The following is a 13,074-nucleotide window of genomic DNA, read 5'->3' on the forward strand; positions in this document are numbered from 1 at the left end:
TCTGCTGCAGAGGAGGCGGGTCTCTGCTGCAGTGACGTAGGAGGAGGCGGGTCTCTGCTGCAGTGACGTAGGAGGGGGAGGGTCTCTGCTGCAGTGACGTAGGATGAGGATGGTCTCTGCTGCAGTGACGTAGGAGGAGGAGGGTCTCTGCTGCAGTGACGGAGGAGGCGGGTCTCTGCTGCAGTGACGTAGGAGGAGGAGGGTCTCTGCTGCAGTGACGTAGGAGGAGGAGGGTCTCTGCTGCAGTGACGTAGGAGGAGGAGGGTCTCTGCTGCAGTGACGTAGGAGGAGGAGGGTCTCTGCTGCAGTGACGTAGGAGGAGGGTCTCTGCTGCAGTGACGTAGGAGGAGGAGGGTCTCTGCTGCAGTCACGTAGGAGGAGGGTCTCTGCTGCAGTGACGTAGGAGGAGGAGGGTCTCTGCTGCAGTGACGGAGGAGGAGGAGGGGGTCTCTGCTGCAGTGACGGAGGAGGAGGAGGGTCTCTGCTGCAGTGTAGGATGAGGATGGTCTCTGCTGCAGTGACGGAGGAGGAGGGTCTGCTGCAGGGACTTAGGAGGAGGGTCTCTGCTGCAGGGACGTAGGAGGAGGAGGAGGGTCTCTGCTGCAGCGACGTAGGAGGAGGAGGAGGGTCTCTGCTGCAGCATAGGAGGAGGAGGGTCTCTGCTGCAGCATAGGAGGAGGGGTGGTCTCTGCTGCAGCGTAGGAAGAGGGATGGTCTCTGCTGCAGTGACGTAGGAGGAGGGTCTCTGCTGCAGCGTAGGAGGAGGGGTGGTCTCTGCTGCAGAGTGGGAGGAGGGGGGTCTCTGCTGCAGTGACGTAGGAGTGAGTAAAGGCTATGGTGCAGTATTAAGTCCATATAGGAGGAGTATTTATGGGGTTAAACCTCTGCAGTTTGAGACTAAAGTAATTCCATTACTGACTGTCCCAGAGGGGGGAGGAGAGACGACGGAGGAGAGAGGGGAGGAGTGAATCTTCATTGTATTTACGTGATTCCTCACCTCCCTAAGAAGTTCTGTGGGGAGGAACTGCCTTTAAACATGGCCTGTACTTAAAAATAAAAATATATTTTATTTAATTAAATTAGGCAAGTCAGTTAAGAACAAATATTTACAATGACGTCCTAGGAACAGTGGGTAACTGCCTTGTTCAATGACAGATTTTTACCTTGTCAGCTCGGGGATTTAATCTAACAACCTTTCGGCTACCTGCCGTCCCTACACTCTAACCACTAGACTACCCGCCGTCCCTACACTCTAACCACTAGACTACCCGCCGTCCCTACACTCTAACCACTAGACTACCTGCCGTCCCTACACTCTAACCACTAGACTACCCGCCGTCCCTACACTCTAACCACTAGGCTACCTGCCGTCCCTCCACTCTAACCACTAGGCTACCTGCCGCCCCTACACTCTAACCACTAGGCTACCTGCCGTCCCTACACTCTAACCACTAGGCTACCTGCCGCCCCTACACTCTAACCACTAGGCTACCTGCCGTCCCTCCACTCTAACCACTAGGCTACCTGCCACCTCTACACTCTAACCACTAGGCTACCTGCCGTCCCTACACTCTAACCACTAGGCTACCTGCCGTCCCTACACTCTAACCACTAGGCTACCTGCCGTCCCTACACTCTAACCACTAGGCTACCCTGCCGTCCCTACACTCTAACCACTAGGCTACCTGCCGTCCCTACACTCTAACCACTAGGTTACCTGCCGTCCCTACACTCTAACCACTAGGCTACCTGCCGTCCCTACACTCTAACCACTAGGCTACCTGCCGTCCCTACACTCTAACCACTAGGCTACCTGCCGTCCCTACACTCTAACCACTAGGCTACCTGCCGTCCCTACACTCTAACCACTAGGCTACCTGCCGTCCCTACACTCTAACCACTAGGCTACCTGCCGTCCCTACACTCTAACCACTAGTCTACCTGCCGCCCATACACTCTAACCACTAGGCTACCTGCCGTCCCTACACTCTAACCCCTAGGCTACCTGCCGTCCCTACACTCTAACCACTAGTCTACCTGCCGCCCATACACTCTAACCACTAGGCTACCTGCCGTCCCTACACTAACCACTAGGCTACCTGCCGTCCCTCCACTCTAACCACTAGGCTACCTGCCGTCCCTACACTCTAACCACTAGGCTACCTGCCGCCCCTACACTCTAACCACTAGGCTACCTGCCGTCCCTACACTCTAACCACTAAGCTACCTGCCGTCCCTACACTCTAACCACTAGGCTACCTGCCGTCCCTACACTCTAACCACTAGGCTACCTGCCGTCCCTCCACTCTAACCACTAGGCTACCTGCCGTCCCTACACTCTAACCACTAGGCTACCTGCCGCCCCTACACTCTAACCACTAGGCTACCTGCCGTCCCTACACTCTAACCACTAAGCTACCTGCCGTCCCTACACTCTAACCACTAGGCTACCTGCCGCCCCTACACTCTAACCACTAGGCTACCTGCCGTCCCTACACTCTAACCACTAGTCTACCTGCCGCCCATACACTCTAACCACTAAGCTACCTGCCGTCCCTACACTCTAACCACTAGGCTACCTGCCGTCCCTACACTCTAACCACTAGGCTACCTGCCGTCCCTACACTCTAACCACTAGTCTACCTGCCGCCCATACACTCTAACCACTAGGCTACCTGCCGTCCCTCCACTCTAACCACTAGGCTACCTGCCGTCCCTACACTAACCACTAGGCTACCTGCCGTCCCTCCACTCTAACCACTAGGCTACCTGCCGTCCCTCCACTCTAACCACTAGGCTACCTACCGTCCCTACACTCTAACCACTAGTCTACCTGCCGTCCCTACACTCTAACCACTAGGCTACCTGCCGTCCCTCCACTCTAACCACTAGGCTACCTGCCGTCCCTACACTAACCACTAGGCTACCTGCCGTCCCTCCACTCTAACCACTAGGCTACCTGCCGTCCCTCCACTCTAACCACTAGGCTACCTACCGTCCCTCCACTCTAACCACTAGTCTACCTGCCGTCCCTAGTTAACAGCACGGTAACTAACTAAAGCCCACACAACACAGCGGGGGAGTCTTTAGGAGCTCTGATGTTCCTAGTCCTAATCTTTAGTGTTACTCAGTCATTCTGGTATCTGTCACAAAAACAACTCTTTCCCTGAGGTCTGTCTCTCTGACTCCCCACTGTTTTGGAATAAAATGGCAAGCATTTTGTTGAACACGAGACATGAAGAAAGACATGTTGACAGATGACGACAAGGGAAAGTCGAGTTCAATTCTAAATATTTTTCACAATGTTTTCTATTTAGTAATAAAGTTTTTAAAATTCATTATGTGGGTATTGTCAGCTTTCTCTCTGCCTTCAGCAGATCCAGGCGTAAAAAAAAATACAGCCTCTAAATCTTTAGACGATTAATTATTTTATAGAAGATTCACAACAAACACACAAACAGGGCAATGGTTTTTAGCATTAAAGATAAATGCATTTTAAGCACCAGAAGTTGAAGCATCTAAACTTTTTTAAATGTGCTGTTGAAGTATTTATCTTCACATTATGACACGCCCCTGTAGCCTTTCAGTCCTGATGTAATTCACGTGTCAATATAATATCAATGTCACATTTTATAGGCGTCTTTGTGGTTGGTTAGTTACCTGGTACATGGTTGACACATATTGCCCTCGGTGTATTAGACTCGGGTTATTCTTGCTAACTTTATAACAAACCTCTTTCTTCTTTTTTTAAATATATTTTTTAAGAAGAGCGGATGGCGCAGTCCAGCTAAAAGGAGAGCAACGCATGAGCTCCCCTCTCAGGTACCTCTCCCCTCTCGGGTACCTCTCCCCTCTCGGGTACCTCTCCCCTCTCAGGTACCTCTCCCCTCTCAGCTCCCCTCTCAGGTACCTCTCCCCTCTCAGGTACCTCTCCCCTCTCAGGTACCTCTCCCCTCTCGGGTACCTCTCCCCTCTCGGGTACCTCTCCCCTCTCGGGTACCTCTCCCCTCTCGGGTACCTCTCCCCTCTCGGGTACCTCTCCCCTCTCGGGTACCTCCCCCCTCTCGGGTACCTCTCCCCTCTCGGGTACCTCTCCCCTCTCGGGTACCTCTCCCCTCTCGGGTACCTCTCCCCTCTCGGGTACCTCTCCCCTCTCAGGTACCTCTCCCCTCTCAGGTACCTCTCCCCTCTCAGCTCCCCTCTCAGGTACCTCTCCCCTCTCAGGTACCTCTCCCGTCTCGGGTACCTCTCCCCTCTCGGGTACCTCTCCCCTCTCAGGTACCTCTCCCGTCTCGGGTACCTCTCCCCTCTCAGGTACCTCTCCCCTCTCAGCTCCCCTCTCAGCTCCCCTCTCAGGTACCTCTCCCGTCTCAGGTACCTCTCCCGTCTCAGGTACCTCCCCCCTCTCGGGTACCTCCCCCCTCTCGGGTACCTCCCCCCTCTCGGGTACCTCTCCCCTCTCGGGTACCTCTCCCCTCTCAGGTACCTCTCCCCTCTCAGCTCCCCTCTCAGGTACCTCTCCCCTCTCAGGTACCTCTCCCGTCTCAGGTACCTCTCCCCTCTCAGCTCCCCTCTCAGGTACCTCTCCCCTCTCAGGTACCTCTCCCGTCTCAGGTACCTCTCCCGTCTCAGGTACCTCTCCCGTCTCAGGTACCTCTCCCGTCTCAGGTACCTCTCCCGTCTCAGGTACCTCTCCCCTCTCAGGTACCTCTCCCCTCTCAGGTACCTCTCCCCTCTCAGGTACCTCTCCCCTCTCAGGTTCCTCTCTCAGGTACTCAGGTACCTCTCCTCTCTCAGGTACTCAGGTACCTCTCCTCTCTCAGGTACTCAGGTACCTCTCCTCTCTCAGGTACTCAGGTACCTCTCCCGTCTCAGGTACCTCTCCCGTCTCAGGTACCTCTCCCGTCTCAGGTACCTCTCCCCTCTCCCCTCTCAGGTACCTCTCCCCTCTCAGGTACCTCTCCCCTCTCAGGTACCTCTCCCCTCTCAGGTACCTCTCCCCTCTCAAGTACTCAGGTACCTCTCCCCTCTCGGGTACCTCTCCCCTCTCAGGTACTCAGGTACCTCTCCCCTCTCAGGTACCTCTCCCCTCTCAGGTACCTCTCCCCTCTCAGGTACCTCTCCCCTCTCAGGTACTCTGGTACCTCTCCCCTCTCAGGTACCTCTCCCCTCTCAGGTACCTCTCCCCTCTCAGGTACCTCTCCCCTCTCAGATACTCAGGTACCTCTCCCCTCTCAGGTACCTCTCCCCTCTCAGGTACCTCTCCCCTCTCAGGTACCTCTCCCCTCTCAGGTACCTCTCCCCTCTCGGGTACCTCTCCCCTCTCGGGTACCTCTCCCCTCTCGGGTACCTCTCCCCTCTCGGGTACCTCTCCCCTCTCGGGTACCTCTCCCCTCTCGGGTACCTCTCCCCTCTCGGGTACCTCCCCCCTCTCGGGTACCTCTCCCCTCTCGGGTACCTCTCCCCTCTCGGGTACCTCTCCCCTCTCAGGTACCTCTCCCCTCTCAGGTACCTCTCCCCTCTCAGCTCCCCTCTCAGGTACCTCTCCCCTCTCAGGTACCTCTCCCGTCTCGGGTACCTCTCCCCTCTCGGGTACCTCTCCCCTCACAGGTACCTCTCCCGTCTCGGGTACCTCTCCCCTCTCAGGTACCTCTCCCCTCTCAGCTCCCCTCTCAGCTCCCCTCTCAGGTACCTTTCCCGTCTCAGGTACCTCTCCCGTCTCAGGTACCGCTCCCCTCTCGGGTACCTCCCCCCTCTCGGGTACCTCCCCCCTCTCGGGTACCTCTCCCCTCTCGGGTACCTCTCCCCTCTCCCCTCTCAGGTACCTCTCCCCTCTCAGGTACCTCTCCCCTCTCAGCTCCCCTCTCAGGTACCTCTCCCCTCTCAGGTACCTCTCCCGTCTCAGGTACCTCTCCCCTCTCAGGTACCTCTCCCCTCTCAGGTACCTCTCCCGTCTCAGGTACCTCTCCCGTCTCAGGTACCTCTCCCGTCTCAGGTACCTCTCCCCTCTCAGGTACCTCTCCCCTCTCAGGTACCTCTCCCCTCTCAGGTACCTCTCCCCTCTCAGGTTCCTCTCTCAGGTACTCAGGTACCTCTCCTCTCTCAGGTACTCAGGTACCTCTCCTCTCTCAGGTACTCAGGTACCTCTCCTCTCTCAGGTACTCAGGTACCTCTCCCGTCTCAGGTACCTCTCCCGTCTCAGGTACCTCTCCCGTCTCAGGTACCTCTCCCCTCTCCCCTCTCAGGTACCTCTCCCCTCTCAGGTACCTCTCCCCTCTCAGGTACCTCTCCCCTCTCAGGTACCTCTCCTCTCTCAAGTACTCAGGTACCTCTCCCCTCTCGGGTACCTCTCCCCTCTCAGGTACTCAGGTACCTCTCCCCTCTCAGGTACCTCTCCCCTCTCAGGTACCTCTCCCCTCTCAGGTACCTCTCCCCTCTCAGGTACTCTGGTACCTCTCCCCTCTCAGGTACCTCTCCCCTCTCAGGTACCTCTCCCCTCTCAGGTACCTCTCCCCTCTCAGATACTCAGGTACCTCTCCCCTCTCAGGTACCTCTCCCCTCTCAGGTACCTCTCCCCTCTCAGGTACTCTGGTACCTCTCCCCTCTCAGGTACCTCTCCCCTCTCAGGTACCTCTCCCCTCTCAGGTACCTCTCCCCTCTCAGGTACCTCTCCCCTCTCAGGTACCTCTCCCCTCTTCATGCCTGTTGCCCCATCCATCGCCATCCCCTCTCAATGTTCTAATGCTTTGGTCGGTAATAGCTCGGTTGGCGTAATGGCAAAGCTATGAAAGTCCTCTGAGAGACGACATGGAATGGTTGTGATTTAAAATGACAGGGTTTGTTTCAGCGTTGGGGTATTTCCTGCTGCTCAGTGGTCATTTCTATAAATAATATATACCCATTGATTATTGAAGATTATAAACTGGGTGGTTCCAGCCCTGGATGCTGATTGGCTGACAGCCGTGGTATATCAGACCATATATCGCAGGTATGACAAAACATTTATTTTTACTGCTCTAATTACGTTGGTAACCAGTTTATAATATCAATAAGGTACCTCTGAGTATTGTGGTATATGGCCAATATACCACGGCTAAGGGCTGTGTCCAGGCACTCCGCGTTGCGTCGTGCATAAGAATAATCCCTTAGCCGTGGTATATTGCCCATATACCACACCCCCTCATGCCTTATTGCTTAAATATAACATATAAAATACAGAAACACAAAGTCCAGAAGTTTGAAACATGCTTAATGATTCATACAGCATCCTATTTAAAAGCAAAATGCGGAGTTGGACAGATGTTACCAATAAGTTATTGAAGATGCTTTTATTTTGGAGTACACATTTAGATGAGTGTTTCTTTTGCCGTGAGCTGAACAGTTCAAACTAGATGTGTCGGGGATGGCCTACACTGGAGCTGGGAAACATAAATTGTTCATCCACATCAATAATTTTGGAAACCTACTGATTTATTCAACCTGAAATTGCATGGGACTTTTAAAATGTAAATTGATATCTCAATGTCGTAACATTCATAAAACTAAATCCTCACCATGGAGTTTTCATTTCTCTTCCTGGTCTCCTCTCTCCCTGGTCTCCTAAATCTCATTTCTCTCTCCCTGTTCTCCTAAATCTCATTTCTCTCTCCCTGTTTTCCTAAATCTCATTTCTCTCTCCCTGGTCTCCTAAATCTAATTTCTCTCTCCCTGGTCTCCTAAATCTCATTTCTCTCTCCCTGGTCTCCTAAATCTCATTTCTCTCTCCCTGGTCTCCTAAATCTCATTTCTCTCTCCCTGGTCTCCTAAATCTCACCTCTCTCTCTCCCTGGTCTCCTAAATCTCATTTCTCTCTCCCTGGTCTCCTAAATCTCATTTCTCTCTCCCTGGTCTCCTCTTTCCCATTTCTCTCTCCCTGGTCTCCTAAATCTCATTTCTCTCTCCCTGGTCTCCTAAATCTCACCTCTCTCTCCCTGGTCTGCTAAATCTCACCTCTCTCTCCCTGGTCTCCTAACTCTTGTCTCTGCGCTGGTGTTCCTCAGGATGAGGTGCACAAGGAGAACCATAGAAACCCCAGAACCAGACTGGCTCCTAAACTGACTGTGCATCAAGAGGTGGTGAGACACACAGCTTTTATGTTTGAACAGATACAAACATGACTTTGTCCCCCTGTCAATAAGTCTGTTAAATCCGAGGCTGATGATAATGGACTGGAGCCTGGCCTGTAGGGTCTCATCATGTGGATGTGTCACCTCGTCACAGCCTTGCCTGGCATGAACTAATGCCAGTTTGTGTGGGTGTGGAGGGGGTGTACATTATGATGACAGTGTACATTGTGTCAATCAATGTGTTTATGTGGAAGCTCTGTCAGATTTCCCCTCGGGGATAATAAAGTATATCATCTCACCTTTAGTCTTTATATTACTTATTGGTTTACTTTGGGTCTCCCGAGTGGTGCAGCGGTCTAAAGGCAATGCATCTCAGTGCTATAGGCATCACTACAGACCCTGGTTCGAATCCAGGCTGTATCACAACCGGCTGTGATTGGGAGTCCCATAGGGCGGCGCTCAATTGGCCCAGCGTCGTCCGGGTTTGGCCGGTGTAGGCCGTCCTTGTAAATAAGAATTAGTTCTTTTAACTGACTTGCCTAGTTAAGTTTTTATTTATTTATGTCATGGTTTCTCCTCTATCTACAGCCGTCTCCGGCCTGGGGCAGTAAAGACCCGGGATCCATGAGGCCCCAGGACTCCCAGTCCAGCTTGCATAGCAGGAAAGAAGGAACGATGCAGAAGATCAGAGTCTTCGGTAGCAAAAGTAAGAGTTGACACTAACAGCAGCACGGAATGGCTTTGTGCAACTCTACACTGACAGCATGACCGTCTATCCCACACAGAACAGCACAGCAGAGTAGAGAGCACCGAGCACAGACTACATGATCATCATCATCAGATCAAAGGGCCAGAAACTGAAACCAAACTGGAGTCAAAGTAACATCTGCAGTGGAACAAAACACACCTTAATGGTCATGTTCAATATAACCGGCCACAATCCCTCTGTCCAGAACTAGTCCATGGATGCTGTCTGGTCTCTCTCAGTCCACAGTTAGTCCATGGATGCTGTCTGGTCTCTCAGTCCACAGTTAGTCCATGGATATTGCCTGGTCTCTCAGTCCACAGTTAGTCCATGGATGCTGCCTGGTCTCTCAGTCCACAGTTAGTCCATGGATGCTGCCTGGTCTCTCAGTCCACAGTTAGTCCATGGATGCTGCCCGGTCTCTCAGTCCACAGTTAGTCCATGGATGCTGCCCGGTCTCTCTGTCCACAGTTAGTCCATGGATACTGCCCGGTCTCTCAGTCCACAGTTAGTCCATGGATGCTGCCCGGTCTCTCAGTCCACAGTTAGTCCATGGATGCTGCCTGGTCTCTCAGTCCACAGTTAGTCCATGGATGCTGCCTGGTCTCTCAGTCCACAGTTAGTCCATGGATGCTGCCTGGTCTCGCAGTCCACAGTTAGTCCATGGATATTGCCTGGTCTCTCAGTCCACAGTTAGTCCATGGATGCTGCCTGGTCTCTCAGTCCACAGTTAGTCCATGGATGCTGCCCGGTCTCTCTGTCCACAGTTAGTCCATGGATACTGCCCGGTCTCTCAGTCCACAGTTAGTCCATGGATGCTGCCTGGTCTCTCTGTCCGCAGTTAGTCCATGGATGCTGCCTGGTCTCTCAGTCCACAGTTAGTCCATGGATGCTGCCCGGTCTCTCAGTCCACAGTTAGTCCATGGATGCTGCCTGGTCTCTCTGTCCGCAGTTAGTCCATGGATGCTGCCTGGTCTCTCTGTCCACAGTTAGTCCATGGATGCTGCCTGGTCTCTCTCAGTCCACAGTTAGTCCATGGATGCTGCCTGATCTCTCAGTCCACAGTTAGTCCATGGATGCTGCCCGGTCTCTCAGTCCACAGTTAGTCCATGGATACTGCCTGGTCTCTGTCCAGAACTAGTCCATGGATACTGCCTGGTCTCTCTCAGTCCACAGTTAGTCCATGGATGCTGCCCTGTCTCTACTCCATTGTCCTTGTCAAGCATAGCAATTCCATAAGGAGTAGACAAGAGTGCGGAAACAGACTGGCACCCAGGCTAGTTTTTTCTGGCCTACAGTAATGGTTTGCTCTGGCTTTAACTTTTTAATGGCCTATGCTGCTCAGCTTTTTTAAAAGCCCTTATGTCCCTCTTTCTCTCTGCAGCTAAAAAGATAATGGGATTGGTGAGTGGGAAATCCCCAGAGACGGAAGGGGTGTCGTCCATGAGCTTTAGACCCATGAAGTCCAAGTGGAAGCTGTACAGACCAGAGATCTCTTCCGCGATAGACTTCTCAGCCCACCCGGTGAGAACCCACAGCCAGCTACACGTCCGTCTGATTAGGCCTGGGTAATATGGCCAAAGTATATCACAATATTTATCTTGTTGTTGATGGTATAGCTGTATTTAATGTTTCTGAATAATACAAGTTTTAAATATGTTTTATGAGTAGCAGGGGTTGAAACCGGTCCAGGTGAACAGAACACCGGAAAATGACATTTTTCAAGGAACAGAAACGGAACCGGGAATGAAAGTGATCCATAGTGTTCCGGAACAGAACCGTTATTTTAAAAGCATGGGAACCAGCTAATAACGTTCTTTTAGGTTACGGGCATTTTTCTATAGTTGTATCTTGCGCCATAGGCCACACTTGTCTGTCCATCATGCATGTAAACAACTAGCTTGCCTGCTCTATGAAGTAATTTAGTTAACTAAATGTAAACAACTAGCTTGTTGAAGTAATTTAATTAACTAAATGTAAACAATTGTCGATTTTTCACAGGTTAATTTTAAAAAAGGAACAGAATGGAACAATATACACCGGTACTTTTTGGGGGGTTCGAACCGGTTCAGAAATTTTTAAAACATTTATTCATCAGCAGGGTTGTTGATATCCCCCCTAAAAATGTATGTTGTTTATCACAAATGTGTACCCAAATTAAAAGGTATGCACGAAGGCAAACCTATAGGCTCAGGTCCTATCCTGCGGATAGTGATTCCCATTCATTTGAGGTTGATATGGTGGGTGTCATGTAAGAGGTACTTGTTGATTAACTTTGGTTGTAAACCTCTGTCTTCAGATCATCAGTGGAGTTCCAGACGAGAAAGAGAGTGACCGTCTCATCGTCAAGAGAGAACTCTGGACCGAAGTCAAAGACGCTGCTCTTTAATGGTACAGGGAAATGAATGAATAGATTTTTTTTTAATGAAGGACATCTTGAAGTTTACTTTATTGTTAAGGCCGTTTTTCTTTCTAGAAGACGTGTATTTTCTGAAGTCACTTCCTCTTCCTCTTAGCTTCCTGTTTTCTTTCATATAGTCTTCATTTATCACTTCATTCTATTGTATTTCTGCGTATTTAACGTTGCACATATTTTGATTATTTCTCTCCATTCTGTATAATATGATTTAACAGAATATAATCAACTATTTTTATTCTCAGTCCAGAACATCATCGTGGTGATGCAGTAATCTAAAGATTTAGTATAGTACTTTATAAAAACACAGTGTAGTACTTTACTGTGATAATCTCAACGATGTTCTTGTAAAAACACAGTATAGTGCTTTGTAAAAACACAGTATAGTGCTTTGTAAAAACACAGTATAGTACTTTATAAAAACACAGAGTACTTTATAAAAATACAGTAGAGTACTTTATAAAAATACAGTAGAGTACTTTATAAAAATACAGTAGAGTACTTTATAAAAACACAGTAGAGTACTTTATAAAAACACAGAGTACTTTATAAAAACACAGTATAGTACCTTATAAAAACACAGTAGAGTACTTTACTGTGATCATCTCAGATGTTCATGTAAAAACATAGTAGAGTACTTTACTGTGATCATCTCAGATGTTCATGTAAAAACACAATATAGTACTTTATAAAAATACAGTAGAGTACTTTATAAAAATACAGTAGAGTACTTTATAAAAACACAGTAGAGTACTTTATAAAAACACAGTAGAGTACTTTATAAAAACACAGTAGAGTACTTTATAAAAACACAGTATAGTACTTTATAAAAACACAGTATAGTACTGCATTAAAACACAGTATAGTACTGCATTAAAACACAGTATAGTACTGCATTAAAACACAGTATAGTACTGCATTAAAACACAGTATAGTACTGCATTAAAACACAGTATAGTACTTTATAAAATACAGTAGAGTACTTTAGAAAAATACAGTAGAGTACTTTAGAAAAATACAGTATAGTACTTTATAAAAATACAGTATAGTACTTTATAAAAACACAGTATAGTACTTTAGAAAAATACAGTAGAGTACTTTATAAAACACAGAATAGTACTTTATAAAACACAGTATAGTACTTTATAAAACACAGTATAGTACTTTATAAAACACAGTAGAGTACTTTATGAAAACACAGTAGAGTACTTTATGAAAACACAGAGTACTTTATGAAAACACAGTAGAGTACTTTATGAAAACACAGTACTTTATGAAAACAGAGTACTTTATGAAAACACAGTATAGTACTTTATGAAAACACAGTATAGTACTTTATAAAAACACAGTATAGTACTTTATAAAAACACAGTATAGTACTTTATAAAAACACAGTATAGTACTTTATAAAAACACAGTACAGTACTTTATAAAAACACAGTATAGTACTTTATAAAAACACAGTATAGTACTTTACTGTGATCATCTCAGATGTTCATGTAAAAACACAGTATAGTACTTTATTTAAACACAGTATAGTACTTTATAAAAACACAGTATAGTACTTTATAAAAACACAGTATAGTACTTTATAAAAACACAGTACAGTACTTTATAAAAACACAGTATAGTACTTTATAAAAACACAGTATAGTACTTTATAAAAACACAGTATAGTACTTTATAAAAACACAGTATAGTACTTTATAAAAACACAGTATAGTACTTTATAAAAACACAATATAGTACTTTATAAAAACACAGTATAGTACTTTATAAAAACACAGTATAGTACTGTGATCATCTCA

The 13,074-nt window shown here is 48.5% G+C and overlaps 1 protein-coding gene across 1 annotated transcript in view; it reads left to right on the top strand.

The window, feature by feature from the left end:
* Nucleotides 1-11,239, top strand: part of LOC139367829 (kinesin family member 20Ba) — a 38,754-nt gene extending 27,515 nt beyond the window's left edge. Inside the window, exons 29-33 of the mRNA XM_071106168.1 lie at nucleotides 3,766-3,822; nucleotides 8,040-8,114; nucleotides 8,694-8,811; nucleotides 10,235-10,374; nucleotides 11,150-11,239. Coding sequence (XP_070962269.1) covers nucleotides 3,766-3,822; nucleotides 8,040-8,114; nucleotides 8,694-8,811; nucleotides 10,235-10,374; nucleotides 11,150-11,239 — 480 coding nt within the window. The remainder of the gene's footprint in view (nucleotides 1-3,765; nucleotides 3,823-8,039; nucleotides 8,115-8,693; nucleotides 8,812-10,234; nucleotides 10,375-11,149) is intronic.
* The last annotated feature ends 1,835 nt before the right edge of the window (nucleotides 11,240-13,074 follow it).

This window comes from Oncorhynchus clarkii, chromosome 16, assembly GCF_045791955.1.
Source record: "Oncorhynchus clarkii lewisi isolate Uvic-CL-2024 chromosome 16, UVic_Ocla_1.0, whole genome shotgun sequence".
Lineage (NCBI taxonomy): Eukaryota > Metazoa > Chordata > Actinopteri > Salmoniformes > Salmonidae > Oncorhynchus > Oncorhynchus clarkii.